This window comes from Haliotis cracherodii, unplaced genomic scaffold (assembly GCF_022045235.1).
Source record: "Haliotis cracherodii isolate W230 unplaced genomic scaffold, xgHalCrac1.p SCAF_12, whole genome shotgun sequence".
Taxonomy (NCBI): Eukaryota; Metazoa; Mollusca; class Gastropoda; order Lepetellida; family Haliotidae; genus Haliotis; species Haliotis cracherodii.
This window is the reverse complement of record NW_027266267.1, coordinates 20,241,739-20,268,177: the sequence shown is the minus strand read 5'-3', so window position 1 is coordinate 20,268,177 and position 26,439 is coordinate 20,241,739. Positions and strand designations below refer to the sequence as shown.

Genomic DNA, 26,439 nt, shown 5'->3' with positions numbered 1-26,439 from the left:
GACTAGCCATAATAAATGAATTATTAAAAAATAAGTATAACCTCAAAGCACCACAGCCTAATATTTATTCACACGAGAAATAAAAAACAAAACATATTACAAAGATTATGACATAAGTCGGCGAATTTGATAATACTGTGTACGGTTTCATTGTGGCCATCATTGTGAGGATCATGTTAACATTCGAGTCTGACCCAGACAATCAAGTGATAACAATGCTGTATCATATACAAAATCCTCTATTAGGTAAACACCTGCAGCCCTTCAAACACATTCACTTGGTGCAACAAACAGAAAACGGCAATAATGTTATTGGGCCTTGATGAATCTGCCCAATACAATAATATGTAATCCACCACTATAAGGAGTTGATAAGTTACAGGTAATCCAGGATAAAGTGAACCTACTCACAAAACGTGTTTGACACAAGTAGGCGGTTCACATAATTTGGGCAAACATGTTTGGTTTGTTGCAGGTAGAGAGTGTGTACGCACGTTCTACACGTGCAAGACATATCGATGAAACTGACTAAGCTCCCGTGAGCACACGTGTTGCTCATGAGCCCATTAAGAGATCGGTGTGACAAGTCGATTCCAGAATTATCTGAACGTCGTTTGATAGAAGTTAATAACAAACAAATACCAGTAAATATGTCAAAGTTATGCTTGGCCAAACCCTACATTCTCAGGTTCGAGCGATATTACGTTTACAGTAACAATCACATGGGATTGATTAAGGAGTGGGTCATTGAGTCAAATATCACTAGGAAGGTATCAACCTCCCCAATCATTAGATGAAAGACATGACACTATTCATTATTGCTCTCAGGAGTTAAAAACAGTATTCTGTTTATTAAAGCAGATTCCCTTCATTGTAACGATCATACTTCTCAATAATTGTTCTCTATGCAAATTTGCCGTCACCGTCTTGACAGTCATCGGGTACCTCACATCAGCACTTACTATTATGATCTACTGAACTTTCCACTGGAACTCGTTGTCAGCCGAGGCAGGACACGCATATATCCATCCTACTACTTGTCGTGGACCGCGAGCCTCCCCTTTCTTCACAATGGTACGCGCCATTGCGCGGACCCAATACAAAGTCATTCGGGGTTAATTATAACTGACAGGCCACAACACAACTTATCCTGGCTTACCAATAGTTCAATACAATTGTAAATATTTCCAGCTCTACACAAGCACAGTAAGTTGATAAATAAAGTCATGACACTTATAAATAGTCCACCTTTAAACAATTATGATCAGTAATTAAATTCAAACAGTTATAAATATTCCACCACAAAACAAACATAAGTTGATAAATAATATATAATTAACATTATCATGTAGAAAAAAACCCACATAGATATGGACGGTATGATGTATTGTTCCAAATGAATAATTGAAAGCTACAAAATCCTTTCTATATTCATATGAAATCTCTGCCTAAAGAAGAGTCGATTGTATGATCCCGACTATACCATGAGCATGTGTTCATGAATCATCATGAAATAGTGATGAAATTAGGTGTTCAGCATCAACGATACGATGGGGTAATTATTGTGAAAAGGAACAATAACTTTGAGATACGTGCACTATTTATGTCATCCAAAATTGCATCCCCTCTATCACAATTAGTGGAGCCATGATACAGAGTTCTGATACTGCTTAACACACCAAGAGCGACCGTTGCACTCATTTAAATAAGTCAAAGAGAATCAGTGACCCGCTTATTTGTAATTTTTATCAGCGTATCTGTCTTTTCCGTTTCCGGAGCAGAAACTTGCTATACAGATCAGTCTTGTGGTGAACTATTGCCTTTTGCTCTTTCTGCACATTGGACAGCATTATTTGCATCTTCACTAAACTGAAGGTATCCAATGACAATGAACCAAAAGTGGGTAGAGGTAGCTAAACTTTCCGAATTGCTCCAGACCGGGGGAATATGTCATCTCATGTTGATTCTTATATTTATTACTGCTAGCCACAGGACGATTATTGTTAATAAATACCTTATATACAATAGGTTCGAAGGTTAAATATTATGCTTTTAAGTTCATTTTGTAAACATCACATCACGCAGTTGATTTTCTATTCTGAACGAATATGATTAGAGATCAAGACTATTTTGGGGTTTTTTTTTGTTGTGTGGACGGAGCATACAATTTCATCAAAATATCCCCCAATATATTCATGATCCCTGATTCGTTTTGTTCAGTATAGATAACGTTGAGCAGTACACATGTCATCTACACGAACACTCCATACATTAGTATGATGGACGTGTACGCGAGCAGTGTGCCACTGTGTCGATTGCCATGGCCATTCGCCAACTGAGGATCGCCTGCCTGAAATGCTTCCGCAACAGGCTCAGGATCCTCTAAGTCTCCAATTAGTGCAGTAGTCTTTGGCAGGTGGCTAGTCGGATGGTACTCTGAGATCTCAGTTGGTGCAGCGGATTTTCGCAGGTGGCTAGTCGGATGGTTCCCTGACATCTCAGCAGCGGACTTTGGTAAAGGATCTGCAAAGGTGTTGCGAAAGTTATTTTTTTCATGAAATTGTTAAGACAAGATCTGTATTTCATGGCCTTGACCAGCAGAATATCAATCTAACTGTATTTTCAAAATTAAATGAAACATATACATAAAGACAAACCAACTGGTATTCTGAAGCATGGGATTTACAGCTGGTGAAGAGTACGTACAGTCGATGATTAAGATGGCGCTTGTCTGAGCCTCCGTGTCCTCGGAACACAACGTAGGACGAGCCTCAAAGCATGCGTGCACCTTGCAGGAGATAACAAACTGTAAGGGAAAGAAGTCAGTACGTGGGTGAGTTTGGTTTAACGTCACTTTGGACATTATTTCAGTTATATCACAGAGTGTCAGCTAAGGAAAACCAGATCTGATTCAGGTCTCAGACGTTTACCACTTTAATGTCATCCACGAGCACGGAGTGACTAAACAAAACATATGATCAGGGCGAAAATGGGATTCGAACCCTGCAAATATCCCAGCCTAGACTAGGTGCACCATCCTCGTTATAGGGTCCGTTGACACGCAGTTAGCTCTATCAGAGAGCTTGATCACCCGATCACCATTATAATATGCAATTGTGATGAGCAAAATGTCTTGAGCATAAGTCCTACTAGTACAAGGCATCCCGACAGGGATAACGTTTGTGAGTCTACGAACATTCACTAAATCTGTAGATACCCTGCTCCAGCAAAGACTTACTGGTACATGTAAGGATCATATGCCGTCATAGCCATCATTTCTTTTTATTATGTTTCTTTTATTGTTCAAGTTCATGTCACATGTAGATTGTTACTCTGCGGGCATTGAAGCGCTGTTCGGTAATTCAAGATGGTGATTTTGTTTCATTACCTCAGCTAATAAGTGAGTGAGTGAGTGAGTATGGCTTTACGCCGCTTTTAGCAATATTCCAGCAATACCACGGCGGGGGACACCAGAAATGGGCTTCACACATTGTACCCATGTCGGGAATCGAACCTGGGTTTTCGGCGTGACGAGCGAACGCTTTAACCACTAGGCTACCCGACCGCCCCAGCTAATCAGTAATCTGATATAATCTCTGTCTTTATATTAGTAGTGGCCATCTCCTCTCCATAGGAGACGTCTAATTGGTAACTACGCTGTAATTTTGTTTATCCTTGTCCGATAATTTAACGCGTTTTGGTGCTTTCACGGGATTGGAATTATTTCAGATTATGCGAGCAAAATTATACAATATTCAAATATCAAGTATATAATGTCTGAATGAGTTTGGCTTGGACGATATTATCAAAAAAGAATATGTGGTTGATCTCTTTAAGTCTCAAATGGTACCATTTAGCTAGTTTACTGTCTTAACCAAAGTTAGTTTCTTCCTGAGAATATCCGCAGTGTAAAGACAAATGCGATCTCTGGAATGAGTGAGTGAGATCTACTTGTGGAATGGAACTTGAGACTATGGCGTGCTTAACGAACACTTGTACTGTGAGGAACACGATTGCGCCTCGGAAAAAAACAGTGCTACTGATTCCAAAGGTTTGTTGTTTGCGACAGCCATTATGGACATGAGAACTTAACAACAGAGAGCACATCAGCAGTCACCATTTCTGGATTAGGTCTCATATGATTTATTTGGTATATTGTTGCCAAAAAATGCACTGACGTGTAGCGCAATTCGTATTTCAGTTCTCGTTGACAATGCACTACCGTGGTTTGCCTGTATATATTCCAGATGAATTAATAATGTCGTCAACTTGAACGCAGAAGTGCAGTGTGCAAACATGGATTTTTACATATTAGTTTTAAACGGAATATTTTGTTGTGGCAACGATCGTCTCAATTTTCTTTTGTGTCTGTTACTAAGTTTCAAGCGTATAGAAATATCACAATAAGGATTTTTAACTGTGAATGAGCGTGAACAGAACACCGGAAACTATCTTAAAAAGCTATTTGCACATTATTCTTTATTATATAAACCCAACTCACTCACTCACTCGTGTAGACCGAGTCATATAACTGGAAGTGTATAAATTCATGCTTACTTGAATATATATAATCCGTTCTATTTACAAAGATGTTGCAGAGCGGGGAGTGTGTGTGTGTGTGTTGGAGGGGTGTGTGCGTGTGTGTGTGTGGAGGGGGGGGGGGGGGGGTAATGGGGGCAAACTTCATACCCCAAAAGGCATTCAAATGAACAGCTAGCGTGTTTTGTGCGTAAAAAACATGCTGGATAGTGTAGTTGTTGTTGGAGTTTACGCCGCACCCAGCAATATTCCAGCTGTATCCAGTGATTGATATCATGAGCATCGATCCACGCAATTGGAGCCACCCGATCCCGTTAGTCGCCTCTTACGGCAACCATCGTCGCCTTTTACGGCAAGCATGTGTTGCTGAAGACCTATTCTATCCCGGACCTACACGGTTTTTCTTGTGTAGCGTGATACATGAATAAAAAACAATTAAGCTGATGATAGAGATCACAACGAACACAATGGGTACGATATCTTAATGTATTGAGATGTCGTATTAAGTGCCGGAAAATGATCTCAATAATCCATCTCCAGAGCCCGTGATAAGCTACGTATTTGCGTTAAATAAGCTTCAGTTGAAAATCACCATAACTCATTATATTTTGAGTGAAGAAATGAGGTAACTCAAGAGTTGAACAACACTGTGCGTAATGATCTAATGTACCTTTTCCATTTGTACACAAATGTTTGTACAGCTCTTTCTTACTGACTGAATACAGCCATCGTGCAAACAAGAACTCTACAGCAGTGCATACTCGGTGATTGTAACTCAGACATGTAGCACTGTTTTGAGGTTTTTTGACAGGTGACTAACTTGGAGAGCACACGAACACATGCTAATTAGAAGTTGAAGCATAAAACAGCAAAGGCGTATATTTGTGTTCCAAAACGTCCACTCATCTGGACCGCCTCCTTGGTCTAGTGGTAGAGCGTCCGCCCGGAGAGCGGAAGGTCCGGGGTTCGATGCCCGGCCGCGTCATACCAAAAAACGTTAAAAGATGGTACTTGTTGTTACCCTGTCTGGCGCTCGGCATTTAATGGGCTAAAACAAGGACTGTTCGGCTCGGAGTCAGTATACTGTGTCTGAGTGGGGTATTCATGTTAAACTGCGGCATGGTATCTCAGTGAGCTAGCACTATAAATCGGCATCAGTCCGGACTAGTACAAGCAGCCTCACACATACATACACATGCATTTAAGTCGCTATATAAGTGCAATAATCTTGGACGCGACGTTAAACCCCATTTCACCTCACCTCCACTCATCGTTTGAGCAAAACCCAGTCCATGCAGGTAGCAAAGGTACTGTAAGTCGCCATGGTCCCCAGCATGGTGACCTCACGTTAGTTGCTGGTGATATTTAACCCAATTTTATCTATTGTAATGTTATGAATAGTCATATTTTATGGTTATATACTAGTTTAAAACAAATATCTGTGATAATACAGTTGTTTTACTGTCCTTCGTCGACAGGATTTTATACAGTTTACATATATATTGTTAAAGTCAAATTTTGTCTCGTCACGATATGGCTGAAATATTGCCGATGGGACGTTAAATATTAACTCACTCTCTAAAAAACCCAGTAGATTGGAAGAGAGTAATGATACACTGAAGACCCCAATAAACTATCAGTACCCAATGTGAATGTTAAAACGTAAAAGAATGAGTAAAAGCTCTGTATCTAGAGCCCTGGTCTCTCACACTCAGAGTGAGTAAGTGAGTGAGTTGGGTTTAACGCCGCTTTTAACAGTATTCCAGTTATATCATGGCGTGTCAGCTTAATGTGGGAGAAAGCCCCAAGTGATGCAGGTCTCAGACGTTTACCACTTTGGTAAAACCCACGAGCACGGGTATGGTGCTGACAAACCTAGAAACATAATCGGGGTGAACAGGGATTCGGACACACAATCATAGGTTTCTGGCGTGCCGAAGTGACGCAACTCTTCACAGTGAATCGCGGCGCTTTAGACGACTTGGCAACCCGTGTCCCCAAATATCTAAAGAACTGGCAACCGGGTGAAGAAAAGTGATTCAACTGATGCATAATCAGCTTGCATAATAGTGTTTTGCTTAGCCAGACCCTTAACGGCATGAGTGAGTGAGTGAGTTTGGTTTTAGCAATATTCCAGCAATATCACAATAACACCATAAAATGGGCTTCACACATTTAACCCTTGTCGGGAATCGAACCCGGGTCTTCCATGTCGGGAATCGAACGCGGGTCTTCGGCGTGATGAGCGAACGCTTTAACCACTAGGCTACCCGACCGTCCCCTTAACATCATGAGGTTAATCATCGTCATATTAACCTTGATGGCAGAGGTATCAGCATATGTGAAAATAAAGCAGTGTGAACTCATTATTTCACACAGTCCAAACATCTGTGATCATCATGTTTTAGACAATTGTCCATCATCCAAGATTTACGGTGTCCTCCACCGTGATATTGATGGAATATTACTAAAAGCGGCTCACTCACTCACTCACTCACTACAAATGTTTCCTCAGTCAAGGAGATTTTCATATTTCCCTTGAAAAATAGTCACTAGTTTTAGAAGAGCTTGTGTACTGGGTATGAAGGTTAGATAGGTCAGACAGAGCACGTGTATTAAGATGTTTCAAACAAATTCTTACGAATGTAAACTGATGTTCCAGTGGGGTCTTGAATTCCAGCGCTATGCGATCCCTGTTTCTCGTCACGGTAATCGTGTTCTCGCTGGGAAGGCTGAGAAATAGAATTCAAGACACGCATGTATGCATTATACTTTCATATTGGCAACTGTAGCCTTGTCATGACAATAACAGATCCATGGTGACCCACACTGACAACTGTAGCCTTGTCAGGACAATTTCAGATCCATGGTGAGCCACACTGGCAACTGTAGCCTTGTCAGGACAATTACAGATCCATGGTGACCCACACTGACAACTGTACCCTTGTCAGGACAATTACAGATTTATGGTGACCCACACTGACAACTGTAGCCTTGTCAGGACAATTACAGATCCATGGTGACCCACACTGACAACTGTAGCCTTGTCAGGACAATTACAGATCCATGGTGACCCAAACTGACAACTGAAGCCTTGTCAGGACAATTACAGATCCATGGTGACCCACACTGACAACTGTACCCTTGTCAGGACAATTACAGATCCATGGTGACCCAAACTGACAACTGTAGCCTTGTCAGGACAATTACAGATCCATGGTGACCCACACTGACAACTGTACCCTTGTCAGGACAATTACAGATCCATGATGACCCACACTGACAACTGTAGCCGTGTCAGGACAATTACAGTACCATGCCGACCCACACTGACAACTGAAGCCGTGTCAGGACAATTACAGTACCATGCCGACCCAGACTGACAACTGTAGCCTTGTCAGGACTATTACAGTACCATGCCGACCCAGACTGACAACTATAGCCTTGTCAGGACAATTACAGATCCATGGTGACTCACACTGACAACTGTAGCCTTATCAGGACAATTACAGATCCATGGTGACCCACACTGACAACTGTAGCCTTGTCAGGACACTTACAGATCCATGGTGACCCACACTGACAACTGTAGCCTTATCAGGACAATTACAGATCCATGGCGACCCACACTGACAACTGTAGCCTTGTTCGGACACTTACAGATCCATGCTGACCCACACTGACAACTGTAGCCGTGTCAGGACACTTACAGATCCATGGTGACCCACACTGACAACTGTAGCCTTGTCAGGACAATTACAGTACCATGCCGACCCAGACTGACAACTGTAGCCTTGTCAGGACAATAACAGTACCATGCCGACCCAGACTGACAACTGTAGCCTTGTCAGGACTATTACAGTACCATGCCGACCCACACTGACAACTGTAGCCTTGTCAGGACACTTACAGATCCATGGTGACCCACACTGACAACTGTAGCCTTATCAGGACACTTACAGATCCGTGGTGACCCACACTGACAACTGTAGCCTTGTCAGGACAATTACAGATCCATGGTCAGGACAATAACAGTACCATGCCGACCCAGACTGACAACTGTAGCCTTGTCAGGACTATTACAGTACCATGCCGACCCACACTGACAACTGTAGCCTTGTCAGGACACTTACAGATCCATGGTGACCCACACTGACAACTGTAGCCTTGTCAGGACACTTACAGATCCGTGGTGACCCACACTGACAACTGAAGCCTTGTCAGGACAATTACAGATCCATGGTGACTCACACTGACAACTGTTGCCTTGTCAGGACACTTACAGATCCATGGTGACTCACACTGGCAACTGTAGCCTTGTCAGGACAATTACAGATCAATGTTGACCCACACTGACAACTGTAACCTTGTCAGGACAATTACAAATCCATGGTGACCCACACTGACAACTGTAGCCTTATCAGGACACTTACAGATCCGTGGTGACCCACACTGACAACTGAAGCCTTATCAGGACAATTACAGATCCATGCTGACCCACACTGACAACTGAAGCCTTATCAGGACACTTACAGATCCATGGTGACCCACACTGACAACTGTAGCCTTGTCAGGACACTTACAGATCCATGGTGACCCACACTGACAACTGTAGCCTTGTCAGGACAATTACAGATCCATGGTGACCCACACTGACAACTGAAGCCTTATCAGGACATTTACAGATCCATGGTGACCCACACTGACAACTGAAGCCTTGTCAGGACAATTACAGATCCATGGTGACCCACACTGACAACTGAAGCCTTGTCAGGACACTTACAGATCCATGGTGACCCACACTGACAACTGTAGCCTTGTCAGGACACTTACAGATCCATGGTGACCCACACTGACAACTGTAGCCTTGTCAGGACACTTACAGATCCATGGTGACCCACACTGACAACTGTAGCCTTATCAGGACAATTACAGATCCATGGTGACCCACACTGACAACTGTAGCCTTATCAGGACAATTACAGATCCATGGTGACCCACACTGACAACTGTAGCCTTGTCATGACAATTACAGATCCATGGTGACCCAAACTGACAACAGTAGCTTTGTTCGGACAATTACAGATCCATGCTGACCCACACTGACAACTGTTGCCTTGTCATGACAATTGCAGATCCGTGGTAGCCTATGGACTCTATGAGCACACACAAGTGTTATGTTATCAGCACAATTACATATTTGTTACAGTCCACGTGTGACAGAAGCCTCTTCAAACTTACCCATTTCTTAGAAGCTCTACATAAGGTTTTTCGTTGTTCCAAGGATGCATCCCGCATGTGCTGATATGAATACTCTGTTCGAACTCCGACGTGATAGGTTCTGTTTCCAAGGTCATGTGTACCGTCTGATTCCGGTGAAGGTCAGGACGGGGTCCGAGGTCTGAGGTCAGATCAGATGTTTTCCAAAGTATTGCATGCACAACTGGTTTGTTTGGGGAACCTTTGGGCCCTTCGGGTGTATCTGGTGCCTCTGCTAATGATGGTGTTGGTGTCAGATAAGAAGGTGGTATTGCCGTTGGTGCCCCCATCTGGCCTATGCTCAGCTTCGTCTTCTCTTGGCTTGGATGCTTGTGCTTCTTCCGGAAAGCTGGTACCCCGTGAAGTATGGGATCTTGAAGGGCATCAATGTTAAATTCAAAGCACACGTTAAGCATTACATGAAGTCTTAAAGTACTGTCGGAAATGCTAGAAAAATGCTTTTCTATCTTCATTTAATAAACGCATACTATAGAACTATGAAAATAACACATATCAAAAGAACTTAGATCTACATAATCTAGTCTATTTTAACTGAAACTGTGATCAGCCAAAAAATATTACCTTTGCAGGTAAAATGATGATAAAATATTCCTGTGTTCCTGTGTGTATGAAACTGCCTATACCCAAAGGTAATTACTTAACACCTGTCCCGACGTGTTGACATCACACTAGCCCGCGCATTCTGACAGGTTTGGTTGTTTCCTGTTTAAAGCTGCACCCATATGATGACAGTCAGTAAATCATCGAGCCTCGGCCAGACAATCCAGTGATAGACATCATGAGCATCGATCTACGCAAATGGGATACGATAACGAGTCTGACCACCAAATCCCGTTTGTTGTCTCTTACGACACGCATTGTCGCCTCTTACGGCAACCATGGGTTGCTGAAGACCTATTCTATCCCGGATCTTCACAGGTCCCTGTGTTGAAATGATTTGTATACAGATAGAAATATCTCTATCTAAACAGGGAATCAATAACTTAAACATAACTACTTATAACTACTTATATATGTGTATGTTATTGATTCTCTATCTGTATACGGGGCGGTCGGGTAGCCTAGTGGTTAAAGCGTTCGCTCGTCACGCCAAAGACCCAGGTTCGTTTCCTGACATGGGTACAATGTGTGAAGCCCATTTCTGGTGTCCCCCGCCGTGATATTGCTGGAATATTGCTAAAAGCGGCGTAAAACCATACTCACTCACTCACTCACTATCTGTATACAAATCATTTCATTCAAGACAGGCAACCTCCAGTAGTCATATCGTTGAAATAAATCAGAGAGAAGAGTTGTATAACGTATTATTAAGATTATAAGGAAGAATATGACACAAAATTCGTCTCTACGGAAAATACGAGGCATCAAAACACCCATCTACACCCTTACCTGCTCTGCAACCATCTCCCCTCCCCTCAGTGTCGCGGTAACCACTTCCCCACCTCTGCCCCTCCCATCATGGTCGCGATAACCACTTCCCCACCTCTGCCCCTCCCATCATGGTCGCGGTAACCACTCCCCACCTCTGCCCCTCCCATCATGGTCGCGATAACCACTTCCCCACCTCTGCCCCTCCCATCATGGTCGCGATAACCACTCCCCACCTCTGCCCCTCCCATCATGGTCGCGGTAACCACTCCCCACCTCTGCCCCTCCCATCATGGTCGCGATAACCACTTCCCCACCTCTGCCCCTCCCATCATGTTCGCGATAACCACTTCCCCACCTCTGCCCCTCCCATCATGGTCGCGGTAACCACTCCCCACCTCTGCCCCTCCCATCATGGTCGCGGTAACCACTTCCCACCTCTGCCCCTCCCATCATGGTCTCGATAACCACTCCCCACCTCTGCCCCTCCCATCATGGTCGCGGTAACCACTTACCCACTTCTGCCCCTCCCATCATGGTCGCGGTAACCACTTCCCCACCTCTGCCCCTCCCATCATGGTCTCGATAACCACTCCCCAACCTCTGCCCCTCCAATCATGGTCGCGATAACCACTCCCCACCTCTGCCCCTCCCATCATGGTCGCGATAACCACTTCCCCACCTCTGCCCCTCCCATCATGGTCGCGGTAACCACTCCCCACCTCTGCCCCTCCCATCATGGTCGTTATAACCACTTCCCCACCTCTGCCCCTCCCATCATGGTCGCGATAACCACTCCCCACCTCTGCCCCTCCCATCATGGTCGCGATAACCACTTCCCACCTCTGCCCCTCCCATCATGGTCGCGATAACCACTTCCCCACCTCTGCCCCTCCCATCATGTTCGCGATAACCACTTCCCCACCTCTGCCCCTCCCATCATGGTCGCGGTAACCACTCCCCACCTCTGCCCCTCCCATCATGGTCGCGGTAACCACTCCCCACCTCTGCCCCTCCCATCATGGTCTCGATAACCACTCCCCACCTCTGCCCCTCCCATCATGGTCGCGGTAACCACTTACCCACTTCTGCCCCTCCCATCATGGTCGCGGTAACCACTTCCCCACCTCTGCCCCTCCCATCATGGTCTCGATAACCACTCCCCAACCTCTGCCCCTCCAATCATGGTCGCGATAACCACTCCCCACCTCTGCCCCTCCCATCATGGTCGCGATAACCACTTCCCACCTCTGCCCCTCCCATCATGTTCGCGATAACCACTTCCCACCTCTGCCCCTCCCATCATGGTCGCGATAACCACTTCCCCAACCTCTGCCCCTCCCATCATGGTCGTTATAACCACTTCCCCACCTCTGCCCCTCCCATCATGGTCGCGGTAACCACTCCCCACCTCTGCCCCTCCAATCATGGTCGCGGTAACCACTCCCCATCTCTGCCCCTCCCATCATGGTCGCGATAACCACTCCCCACCTCTGCCCCTCCCATCATGGTCGTTATAACCACTTCCCCACTTCTGCCCCTCCCATCATGGTCGCGATAACCACTCCCCACCTCTGCCCCTCCCATCATGGTCGCGATAACCACTTCCCACCTCTGCCCCTCCCATCATGGTCGCGATAACCACTTCCCCACCTCTGCCCCTCCCATCATGTTCGCGATAACCACTTCCCCACCTCTGCCCCTCCCATCATGGTCGCGATAACCACTCCCCACCTCTGCCCCTCCCATCATGGTCGCGGTAACCACTCCCCACCTCTGCCCCTCCCATCATGGTCTCGATAACCACTCCCCACCTCTGCCCCTCCCATCATGGTCGCGGTAACCACTTACCCACTTCTGCCCCTCCCATCATGGTCTCGATAACCACTCCCTAACCTCTGCCCCTCCCATCATGGTCGCGATAACCACTCCCCACCTCTGCCCCTCCCATCATGGTCGCGATAACCACTTCCCACCTCTGCCCCTCCCATCATGGTCGCGATAACCACTTCCCACCTCTGCCCCTCCCATCATGGTCGCGATAACCACTTCCCCAACCTCTGCCCCTCCCATCATGGTCGTTATAACCACTTCCCCACCTCTGCCCCTCCCATCATGGTCGCGGTAACCACTCCCCACCTCTGCCCCTCCAATCATGGTCGCGGTAACCACTCCCCATCTCTGCCCCTCCCATCATGGTCGCGATAACCACTCCCCACCTCTGCCCCTCCCATCATGGTCGCGGTAACCACTTACCCACTTCTGCCCCTCCCATCATGGTCGCGGTAACCACTTCCCCACCTCTGCCCCTCCCATCATGGTCGCGATAACCACTCCCCACCTCTGCCCCTGCCATCATGGTCGCGATAACCACTTCCCACCTCTGCCCCTCCCATCATGGTCGCGATAACCACTTCCCCACCTCTGCCCCTCCCATCATGTTCGCGATAACCACTCCCCAACCTCTGCCCCTCCCATCATGGTCGCGATAACCACTCCCCACCTCTGCCCCTCCCCTCATGGTCGCGGTAACCACTCCCCACCTCTGCCCCTCCCATCATGGTCGCGGTAACCACTCCCCATCTCTGCCCCTCCCATCATGGTCTCGATAACCACTCCCCAACCTCTGCCCCTCCCATCATGGTCTCGATAACCACTCCCCACCTCTGCCCCTCCCATCATGGTCGCGATAACCACTCCCCACCTCTGCCCCTCCCATCCTGCATCCCCACAGCTCCAGCTTCACCGCCTCTACGCAGACGCATCTACACTCCCCGTAAAGCCCTATCCCCGACCACACCATTGTCATTATTCATATGGCCGCCTCCCTGGTCTAATGGTAGAGCGACCGCCCGGAGAGCGGAAGGTCCGGGGTTCGATCCCCGACCGCGTCATGCCAAAAGACGTTAAACGATGGTACTTGTTGTTACCCTGTCTGGCGCTCGGCATTAAGGGGCCTAAACAAGGACTGGTCGGCTCGGAGTCAGTAAACTGTGTCTGAGTGGGGTATTTATGTTAAACTGCGGCATGGTATCTCAGTGAGCTAGCACTATAAATCGGCATCAGTCCACACTAGTACACGCAGCCACACAAACACACACACGTACATGCACGTCGCTATATAAGTGCAATAATCTTGGAAGCGACGTTAAACCCCATTTCACCTCACCATTATTCATATCTACTCACAGTTATACTATATATACACTTTATTCAGATGTATTGCAGGTCATAGGCCCATGATACAATGGTTACAGTGTGGTGATGGGAGCTGGAGATCCCAACAGACTTTGCCTTAGATTCATAGCTATTAGAATATACATGGATAGTTTCTTAACAGGAAATGGGTTGGTGGATGACATTAAAATATTGTACTTATGTCTTGTCGGGAACTCATAATAATTCAAGGATATATATTCTGACCTCAAAACTTGATAACAATCACAAATTAAAATAAAGGGATACTCATCTTCGATATAATCATGTTTACAAACAGTACAAACTCTTTCTTCTCTAGGTTCCTTATTATGTCTACCTGATTCAATTCTTACTCACAGTTGTCAACACTGTCTACTGGGTTTATGATTACAGAGGTGCTGGGAGTGTTGTCATCGGTGTCCCTCTTTCTGCGATAGTGGTATCGGCTCAGGCAAGTCGTACTGCTTTCGCTCCGTTCACAGGCAATAGCCTTGCAGTGGACTCTTATCTACAACAGACGCAGGAATATCACTGTAGTGGACAACTGTCTGAACACGTCAAGCAACGTCACTGTAGTGGACAACAGTTTCAACATGTCAGGCAACGACACTGTAGTGGACAAGTGTCTGAACATGTCAAGCAACGTCACTGTAGTGGACAGATGTCTGGACATGTCAAGTAACGTCACTGCAGTGGACATATGTCTTGACATGTCAAGAAAAGTCAACGTCACTGTAATGGAGAGATGTCTGGACATGTCAAGCAACGTCACTGTAGTGGACAGATGATTTGACATGTCAAGCAACGTCACTGTAGTTGACAGATGTCTAGACATGTCAAGCAACGCCATTGTAGTGGACAGATGCCTTGACATGTCAAGCAACGTCATTGTAGTGGACAGATGTCTTGACATGTCAAGCAACGTCACTGTAGTGGACAGATGTCTTGACATGTCAAGCAACGTCACTGTAGTGGACAGATGTCTTGACATGTCAAGCAACGTCACTGTAGTGGACAGATGTCTGAACATGTCAAGCAACGTCACTGTAGTGGACAACTGTCTGAACATGTCAAACAAGGTCACCGTAGTGGACAGTTGTCTGAACATGTCAAACAAGGTCACCGTAGTGGACAGTTGTCTGAACATGTCAAACAAGGTCACCGTAGTGGACAGTTGTCTGAACATGTCAAACAAGGTCACCGTAGTGGATAGTTGTCTGAACATGTCAAACAAGGTCACCGTAGTGGACACTTGTCTGAACATGTCAAACAACATCACTGTATTGGACTAAACATGTCAGACAACATCACTGTAGGGGGCACTTGTCTGAACATGTCAAACAAGGTCACCGTAGTGGACACTTGTCTGAACATGTCAAACAACATCACTGTTTTGGACTAAACATGTCAGACAACATCACTGTAGGGGGCACTTGTCTGAACATGTCAAACAAGGTCACCGTAGTGGACAGTTGTCTGAACATGTCAAACAAGGTCACCGTAGTGGACAGTTGTTTGAACATGTCAAACAAGGTCACCGTAGTGGACACTTGTCTGAACATGTCAAACAACATAAACTCAGTAGACCATGGCCATCATCAACTTGTACTATAATTCTGAATGAGTTAAGAATATAATATCCAGACATAAAACCACGTTGTTTATCATTGTAGACATATGCATATGTTGGTTCATTGTCATATGTGAAATCAAGTTTCCATGTAAATTACAATTAACTAGTCCTTGTTGTAAATGATAACAGAATGCATGACCCTCACCTTGTTGATGTATCCGAACTGGAAAACTCTGAATTTGAACCCGAACCTGGTGTAGGACGAACGGTACATGACAAGCGTCTTCTCCTCAGCTGTCCTGAAACAAAGAGTGCCGAGGCTTTATACAAATTACAGGATGCAGAACTGTACCAAAACACCCTGCTGGAGGGGTGAGAATAATACATGTGCCAATGTCTGCCGATAACCCATTAGAATGGTCGAAGTTCGATATCAGAGCAACAGCATATCAAACATGATGAAATATATGTCTGAACACACATAATTAAGTAAACCACACAGAAACCACAGCTATCGGTCCTATTTATACATTCGAATCCTCCCGCTGAAGTGCTGAGTTCCAAAATAGGAGATGTCTAGTCTACTGTAAGACTATCTTAAATTTCAAATTACGATTGCTTTATCTCCCAATTGTACCCTTAATCATGTCAGTAACTGCTTTGTCTGGTCCAGTCTTTTTAATTCACAGTAAATGATAACATACGACCCGTGAAGATGCGGGTTAGAATTGTTTTTCAGCAAGGGGCAACTAACGGGATCGGGTGGTCAGGCTCCCTGAATTGGTTAATGCATGACATTGCATCCCACCCGTATCGTGTTGCGTGGATCGATGTTCACGATGTCAGTCACTGGATTTTCTGGTCCAGCCTTTTGCAGACCGCCGTCAAATAGCTGGAATGTTGCTGAGTGCGGCGTTAAACATCAACCGAAGAACAGTATTTCACATACGATGTATGCTACACCTTTGGGAGGTGTGTGTGTTGGGGGTACGGTACACTTGCTCTCTCAGTTCTTCGATTGGGGGTCCAATAACTTTGAATTAATCTGAACATCCAGTATGTCTAATGGACGGTGAGGACGAATATATGTGTCTGAATCATAATCGAGAAAAGATGATTAAAACAAAACCGACCCGACCCAACACCCCGACACACCCCAGCACACCCTGGATATCGTAAAATTGATAAGAACAGTTATACTTCACGACACGTACTTGTTTCTCATAAGATAGACTGAGTGGGAAGGGGAGTTGTTCGGTTCTGGAGTCACCCAACAATCCGGTACCACCACTTTCAGATCGTTGTTGTTAGTGATGAGGTCCACGGTCACGTTCAAACAGTCGTTGATGTGGAGGCTAACTGTACCGGTATAACGCTCGAAGAAATGGTCTGACTTCCACAAAAACATCTTGAAATGAAACACTCCACTGCCAATAACACTAATGGACTGTGTGACAATTTCAGCGCCTATATTGACCTCATCTTCCCTTTTGAAGGCACACGTGGCGTCTACGACATATGCGCCTCCACGAGTTATGCCACTGCTGTCTGTTACTGCACTGTGAACCAGCTTAGTCTCGTAGAACAGATGAGTCGAATTCCCCTGAAAGTAAATATTTTTGTCAGTAGACGTTACCTAATTGGTCTGTACATGTTTTTAATTTATGTTTGAACTCTGCACTCAGCAATATTCCAGCAATATGACGGTGTTAGTAAATAGGAGAGTCTGGACAGATTTCGGTTGGTGTTTTGGATGGAGACTAGATATACTTTTAATCTCCAAAAGCATATATATATATATATATATTTAAACATCCAAGTCTAACATTTTTTTACAAATATACAACAATGTAATTTTTATGGCATAAAATGTCTCTTTATTCAGCATACTGAACTGTAATTATCTTTACAAGGATTTTATGGAAAAAATATATCTTTGTCAATGAGGGTTTTAATACATCTGACGACGTCTTGACGTGCTTTGAAGGAACAGTTTTAAAGATGAATGTAATTTCCGCAATATTGAAACAGCACGTTTTGAAGGGGAATGCAAAGTGATAAACTGACTCTACCAGCGTTAAGTTGACACAGAACGTAAGAGAGGGCCACCTACCCCAGTCTTGACACCACATGTATCTAAAGCGATGAGTGCCGACACAACTTGATCTCCAGACCCAAAGTCGTGGCTGTAAGTGTCGATAGGGCATCCATGAGTCATGAGAGAGATGTCGGCCGGAGTGAGATCCTTGTCATGCACCTTGCTAAACTCCACTCTCATATACGTGTCGTTACACGAGATGCTCGGAGCATCAGCTGCGAAAACAATATCGCACTAATGCAACCACAAGTTCAGAGGTCGTATAAAAGCATACAAATGAGGTACATGTACACTGATAGTATCAAACTCCCTTTTTGCCTGTCTTGTTCATCGGCACTACACATACAAAGCTGTTTACTTTTTACTTTAGCTCGTTAGTCACATTGGGACTCACAGTGCTCTGGTAGTAACAGCATGGCAGGGTTACATATACTCACGTTCTGGCACACAGTGTTCAGGATGGCAGAGGTACATATACTCACGTTCTGGCACACAGTGTTCAGGATGGCAGGGTTACATATACTCACGTTCTGGCACACAATGTTCAGGAAGGCAGGGGCATATATACTCACGTTCTGGCACACAATGTTCAAGATGACAGTGTACATATACTCACGTTCTGGCACAGAGTGTTCAGGGTGGCAGGGTTACATATACTCACATTCTGGCGCACAATGTTCAGGATGGCAGGGTTACATATACTCACGTTCAGACGCACAATGTTCAGGATGGCAGGGTTACATATACTCACGTTCTGGCACTATGTTCAGGATGGCAGGGTTACATATACTCACGTTCAGACACACAATGTTCAGGATGGCAGGGTTACATATACTCACGTTCAGACACACAATGTTCAGGATGGCAGGGGTACATATACTCACGTTCTGGCACACAGTGTTCAGAATGGCAGGGTTACATATACTCACGTTCTGGCACACAATGTTCAGGATGGCAGGGTTACATATACTCACATTCTGACACACAGTGTTCAGGATGGCAGGGTTACATATACTCACATTCTGGCACACAGTGTTCAGAATGGCAGGGTTACATATACTCACGTTCTGGCACACAGTGTTCAGAATGATAGGGTTACATATACTCACGTTCTGGCACACAGTGTTCAGGATGGCAGGGGTACATATACTCACGTTCAGACACACAATGTTCAGGATGGCAGGGGTACATATACTCACGTTCTGGCACACAGTGTTCAGAATGATAGGGTTACATATACTCACGTTCTGGCACACAATGTTCAGGATGGCAGGGTTACATATACTCACGTTCTGGCACACAATGTTCAGGATGGCAGGGTTACATATACTCACGTTCTGGCACACAATGTTCAGGATGGCAGGGTTACATATACTCACGTTCTGACACACAATGTTCAGGATGGCAGGGGTACATATACTCACGTTCAGACACACAGTGTTCAGGATGGCAGGGGTACATATACTCACGTTCAGACACACAATGTTCAGGATGACAGGGGTACATATACTCACGTTCAGACACACAATGTTCAGGATGGCAGGGGTACATATACTCACGTTCAGACACACAGTGTTCAGGATGGCAGGGGTACATATACTCACGTTCTGACACACAATGTTCAGGATGGCAGGGGTTGTCCTCCAGACAAGTCATGTATACAGCGTCAGTGCAGCCAGCGACGTCACCCCAGGGAGAGTGTTGGCAGCCAGTCAGTAGGTTAGTCTCTCCACCGTGGCAGTAGGGGTTGAACATCACCTTGAAGCGTGCCAGCAGGGTGTTGTTTTGTATCATCATCGGGGTGGCGTATGTGTCACTGTAACAAGTGTAACGTGGTAATTACGTTGTCTCAACCCGAGCAATATCAGACCTATGAGCAGACACATGGTACTTAGGCATAGTTAGTCTTATAGGCTACACTGGTGCCACACGTTGCCTCCACCCGAGCAATATCAGACCTATGAGCAGACACATGGTACTTAATTAGGCATAGTTAGTCTTATAGACTACACTGGTGCCACACGTTGCCTCCACCCGAGCAATATCAGACCTATGAGCAGACACATGGTACTTAATTAGGCATAGTTAGTCTTATAGACTACACTGGTGCCACACGTTGCCTCCACCCGAGCAATATCAGACCTATGAGCAGACACATGGTACTTAATTAGGCATAGTTAGTCTTATAGACTACACTGGTGCCACACGTTGCCTCCACCCGAGCAATATCAGACCTATGAGCAGACACATGGTACTTAATTAGGCATAGTTAGTCTTATAGACTACACTGGTGCCACACGTTGCCTCCACCCGAGCAATATCAGACCTATGAGCAGACACATGGTACTTAGGCACAGTTAGTCTTATAGACTACACTGGTGCCACACGTTGCCTCCACCCGAGCAATATCAGACCTATGAGCAGACACATGGTACTTAGGCATAGTTAGTCTTATAGGCTACACTGGTGCCACACGTTGCCTCCACCCGAGCAATATCAGACCTATGAGCAGACACATGGTACTTAGGCATAGTTAGTCTTATAGGCTACACTCATTTACATTTTAGATAGATCCAATTAAATATAATAATTAATGTTAAGCGCAATATTGTGTTGTATTATATTCAAAGTACAGATGTCAGGAACTGTTGCTTCAATCACACGTTCATGCTCGTGATGTGGTCGGATTCCTACAGAGGACCTTTTGACAGAGATTTCTTCTGATGATGGAAATGATTTCGTCGCTTATGTCTGTATCCAGTGTGAGTGACTGAGGTCTACGCTGTCTTAGCACCATTCCAGCTACATAATGTTGGCAAGCGAACTCAGATATTCGGTACTAACGTCTAACCGGAAGGCTTTCCCACCGCCGAGGATCTGTGTGAAAAGATAGCTGCTCATTCTGTTTAAAAAGCAGGATATTCCATATGTGGAAAGTGATATTCTCCCGAGGACCGTGATCACTTAATATCATGTAATTTGTCTCTTATCTCTAAAAACATAGTTTAGGCTTTGTTTGAATTTAGTGGCTGTATTCTTTCATTTATGAAAACAAGCAGATATAAAGTTGTGGAACAAATGGAAACAGATTTAAACTGTTGCTATTCTACTCTATGTTTGTAGCTATAAGCTCTGGTCAGATGATTCCATAAACCCGGAAAAGACAATCCAGTGATTGACATCCTGAGCATAAATCTACACAATTGGGAAGCCTGACAACCCGATCTCGTCACCTTTTACGACAAGCAAAGTCGTCTCTTATGACAAGCATGGGCTGCACAAGACCTATTCTACCCCGGATCCATAAACATATTCCACCTCCCACAAACGAGGGTCCCAAGCTGTTCTTGGAGTGAGCAGTCTCATAACGGACCCCCACAAGAATCACTGTGTGTCTGGCAGTATCGGTCATTGTCATTAAGTAGTTTTTTTGAGAATTAATCACCCGAGGCGGCCCTAAAATACTTTCAGGGTGAGAGGACAATAAGATAACATTACGACTAAATGATGATTCTGGTGTCACAATGGGAGACAAGCTTAGTGTACTTGTCGTCTCCAGGGTGATTGGTTCAAGGGAGACATGCATAGTGTACTTGGATCAAAGGTGTCGCTACGGTGATTGGTGAAAGGGAGACATGCATAGTGTACTTGGATCACAGTCTTATCTGAACGATTGGTGCAAGGGAGACAAGCATAGTGTACTTGGATCACAGTCTTCTCCGGGGTGATTGGTTAAAGGGAGACAAGCATAGTATACTTGGATCACAGTCTTCTCCAGGGTAATTGGTTCAAGGGAGACATGCATAGTGTACTTGGATCACAGTCTTCTCCAGGGTGATTGGTTAAAGGGTGACATGCATAGTGTTCTTGGATCACAGTCTTATCTTGAGTGGTTGGTTCAAGGGAGATAAGCTAAGTGTACTAGAACTGACATATGTAAGGGAGACAAACATAAGGCACAGGGAACACAGTTTCCTGCAGAGTGACAAGAGAGGGAGTTCATCACTTACTCGAAACACACCATCCTGCACACGACCTTCGCTGTCGCAACGTCAAAGTTATCAGCACAGACAGACCCCCAGGAATTTGTGGCGAGGTCCTTCACCTCCAGGAGTCCGAGACCTGCCGGTCCACCATTATTGTACAGACGAACATTAGGGTCTGGAACTGTGGAGATAACAGTTTCTACACCGAATTGCATAAGATACAGAGTTGCTGAGAACCAAGTGGTTACGTTTGTTGCTTAACGCCGCAATCAGCAATATTCCAGCTATATGACGGCGGTCTGTAAAAAGTTGAGTCTGGAACAGGCATTCCGGTGATTAACATTATGAGCATCGATAGGCGCAATTTGGATACGATGACCTGTGTCAGCGAGCCTGACCACCCGATCCCGTTAGTCGCCTCTTACGACAAGCATAGTCGCCTCTTACGACAAGCATAGTCGCCTTTTACGACAAGCGTAGTCGCCTCTTACGACAATTTTGCATATGGCTGCATTCTTCCGCAATCAACAGGTGCCTTACATTGACATGTTATACACCGGTAAGACGGATGTTCCATTTCGGATTCGTCTGATATGTGGGCTATGAAAGTTCATATTTAAAGTACAGCTACGTTTTCCTATGCCTGGAACAGGCATTGGGCACCACTGCTGCACAGACATTAACAAGGCTCGAACGAACATGAGCCGTACAGTCGATAACAGTGAGTGAGTGAGTATGGTTTTACGCCGCTTTTTTAGAAATATTCCAGCAATATCACGGCGGGGGACCCCACAAATGAGCTTCACACATTGTACCCATATCGGGAATCGAACCCGGGTCTTCGGCGTGACGAGCGAACGCTTTAACCACTGGGCTACCCGACCGCCCCACAGTCGATAACAAAAGCAGGGATGGAAGGATTGCTCGTGGGACTACAGTTTTTGAATCCATTCCACGTGGTGCATTTACATATTCATGTAGAACATGAACTTCCCGTGCATCAGTTAACACTCCAAGACAATTCTCTATTCAATGGAAATCGATTATTCCGTTCCACGTGGGACGTCTAGCGTCCTAAGACGCCGTACTCTTGTCGTTAATCTGGACTCGACACCAGGCTTCAAGTCACTGCCACGTCAAGGAGTGTGCTTATTAGAGTGAGTGAGTGAGCGAGTATGGTTTTACGCCGCTTTTAGCAATATTCCAGCAACATCACGGCGGGGGACACCATAAATGGGCTTCACACAGTGTACCCATGTCGGGAATCGAACCCGGGTCTTCGGCGTGACGAGCTAACGCTTTAACCACTAGGCTACCCGACCGCCCCGTGCTTATTAGAACTCGGACATTGAACATTCTGTAGCCAAATGAACCATTCAGAAGCACAACTATCGAACAAACCTGTGGTTGAATACAACGTGTGGCACTGAGTCACAGGAGGGGCACGGGTGGCCCAGTCCTCTAAGGACCCGCAATTCACTGTGCAGAGCTACCTCCCTTCGGCACGCCAGAAACCTATGATGGACGATTCGAATCCCATTTCGCCCCGATTGTGTGTTTCTAGGTTTGTCAGCACCATACCCGTGCTCGTAAGTTTCATCGAGGTAGTGGGGGCACGGGTGGCACAGTCGTCTAAGGCGTCGCGATACGCTGTGCAGAGTTGCGTCCCTTAGGCACGCCAGAAACCAATGATTGTGGGTTCGAATCCCGGTTCGCCCCGATTATGTTTCTAGGTTTGTCAGCACCATATCCGTGCTCGTGGGTTTCACCGAAGTGGTAAACGTCTGAGACCTGCATCACTTCGGGCTTTCCACCCACATTAAGCTGACACGCCGTGATATAACTGGAATACTGTTAAAAGCGCCTATAAATCCTACCCTCTCACTCACTGACTCACTGTGTGACGGGCGATATACTTCTACTTACTGGTACAACGCTGCTGGGCAGACACGCCACCTGGAACAGAGAAAAAGCTAGATACAGTAAACTACGGTTATAACGAACTCAAGGGGACTACTATTTTTAGTTCGTTATAACCATATTTCGTTATAAGCATATATACAGCATAACTACAGCAAATAGTCGGGTCTAAAAAGTAAGTTCGTTATATCCGTCAGTTCGTTATAAGCGTGTTCGTTATAACCGGAGTTTACTGTACTCAAAACATTCCGTTAAAGCACAGTGCAGTCCGTTGGCAACCCGTAGGTCGAATATTGTTCCGCGATAATTCTACTATCGTGGTTTGGTAATGTCGCAACGTGGTACCGCAACCTGCCACGTTTAAGTTAATAGGTGAGGTGAGGTGAAATGGGGTTTAATGTTGCGTCAAGATTATTGCACTTATGTAGCGACGTGCATGTATGTGTTTGTGTGGCTGCTTTAACTAGTCCGGACTGATGCCGATTTATAGTGCTAGGTCACTGAGATACCATGCCGCAGTTTAACATGAATACCCTACTCAGACACAGTATACTGACTCCGAGCCGTCCAGTCCTTGTTTTAGCCCCTTAATGCCGAGCGCCAGACAGGGTAACATCAAGTACCATCTTTTAACGTCTTTTGGTATGACGCGGTCGGGGATTGAACCCCGGACCTTCCACTCTCCGGGCGGACGCTCTACCACTAGACCACGGAGGCGGTCTTTAAGTTAATAGTAATAAAAATAACAGTAGTAATAACAATAGTAGTAGTAGCAGTAGCAGTAGTAGTAGCAGTAGCAACAGCAGTAGTATTAGTAGTAAAAGTAGTAGTAGTAGTAGTAGTAGTAGTAGTAGTAGTACTGCTAACATCTTCAGTAGCAGAGGCATTAGTGATGTCATTTGATGGTAACAATGACGTCACAATGGTCTGCAAAGCATTGTGATGCAAGTTCACTGGAGCATTATCTACACTGTAGATATCGCTTGATCTCACCCAAGAGATCTCTCCTTTGGGAGCCAGTTTTGAGTGATGAAATGCATTATGTAATTTCAAAATACATTTTCTCATTGAGCGTTTTATGAAGCACAGTCACTTTTTTCGTTACTATATTTTAAAATTGTGGTGCATTTGGAATTACAACATTAGACAGCATAAGGGATCAAGACCAGTGCAGGTAGCTATTAGTGAGGCCAGCTGTCACCTCATTTGATAAAGTTCAAAATGGCTCTTGATACATGTTTCCGGTGGGGACACCCGTGGAGATCAGGGAAAGATTAGATCTTTAGCAACCCATGCTTGCCGTAAAAAGCGACTATGCTTGTCGTGAAAGGCGACTAACGGGATCGGGTAGTCAGGCTAGCTGACTTGGTTGATGCTCAACAACGTATCCCCATGCGTCGATCGATGGTCACTGGATTGTCTGGTTCAGACTCGATTATATACAGACCGCCGTAATATAGCTAGCTGGAATATTACTGATTAGTGGGGAAACAGTAAAGTGTGTGTGTGTGTGGTGGGGGGGGGGGGGGGGGGAGATTTGTGGCATTCGGGTGTTGGTGGAGATAGGGTTGCTCTGTAGTCCCAATAGTTAGCCACAGTGTCAATTGTCATTGATTGCATTCCGGCTGGCCTATCGACAACCTACAGAATGAACAAGCCAAGCTGCACGTCACGCTGAAGATTGCCTCCCTCTCCTCACTGCTGGGGGTCATTTGGATATTAGGTTGTTGTTACGTACTTTGTACCCGGGCATTCCTTGTGAGACAAACTGAGATCTGTATTTGTTCAACTTCTGATTTATTGTGACAGTGTGGGCTATGAGCAGGTCCACATGCCACATCACCGGTCCGCTTCGATCTGTTGCAGCCACTGCTGTGTCTGCGTCATTATGTTGTACTCAAGGTTCTGTCCACGTCATTCTGTTGTACCCTCAACTCTGCCAACATCATCTTCTTGTACCCTCAGCTCTGTCCTCGTCATTCTGTTGTACCCTCGGCTCTATCCACGTCATTCTGTTATACCCTCGGCTCTGTCCACGTCATTCTGTTGTACCCTCGGCTCTGTCCACGTCATTCTGTTGTACCCTCGGCTCTGTCCACGTCATTCTGTTGTACCCTCGGCTCTGTCCACGTCATTCTGATGTTCCCACAGTTCTGTCCTCGACATTCTGTGTAACCCTCGGCTCTGTCCACGTCATTCTGTTGTACCCTCGGCTCTGTCCACGTCATTCTGTTGTACCCTCGGCTCTGTCAACGTCATTCTGATATTCCCACGGTTCTGTCCTCGACATTCTGTGTAACCCTCGGCTCTATCCACGTCATTCTGTTATACCCTCGGCCCTGCCCATGTCATTCTGTTGTACCCCGGCTCTATCTACGTTATTCTGTTGTACCCCCGGCTCTATCCACGTCATTCTGTTGTATCCTCGGCTCTATCCACGTCATTCTGTTGTACCCTCGGCTCTATCCACGTCATTC

General features: G+C 45.6%; 1 protein-coding gene across 1 annotated transcript; it reads right to left on the bottom strand.

Annotated features, from left to right (window-relative positions):
• Positions 1-1,254: 1,254 nt before the first annotated feature.
• Positions 1,255-26,190, bottom strand: LOC139457150 (uncharacterized). Its single transcript, XM_071238577.1, has 12 exons — positions 26,046-26,190; positions 23,969-23,998; positions 22,067-22,223; positions 19,661-19,872; positions 18,072-18,271; positions 17,173-17,561; positions 16,164-16,257; positions 14,743-14,893; positions 9,781-10,171; positions 7,181-7,271; positions 2,707-2,806; positions 1,255-2,523 (listed from the first exon to the last, which is right to left on the bottom strand). Exons 1-12 carry the CDS (start codon positions 26,188-26,190, stop codon positions 2,252-2,254), a joined length of 2,232 nt encoding a protein of 743 aa, XP_071094678.1. The 3' UTR covers positions 1,255-2,251.
• Positions 26,191-26,439: the final 249 nt, after the last annotated feature.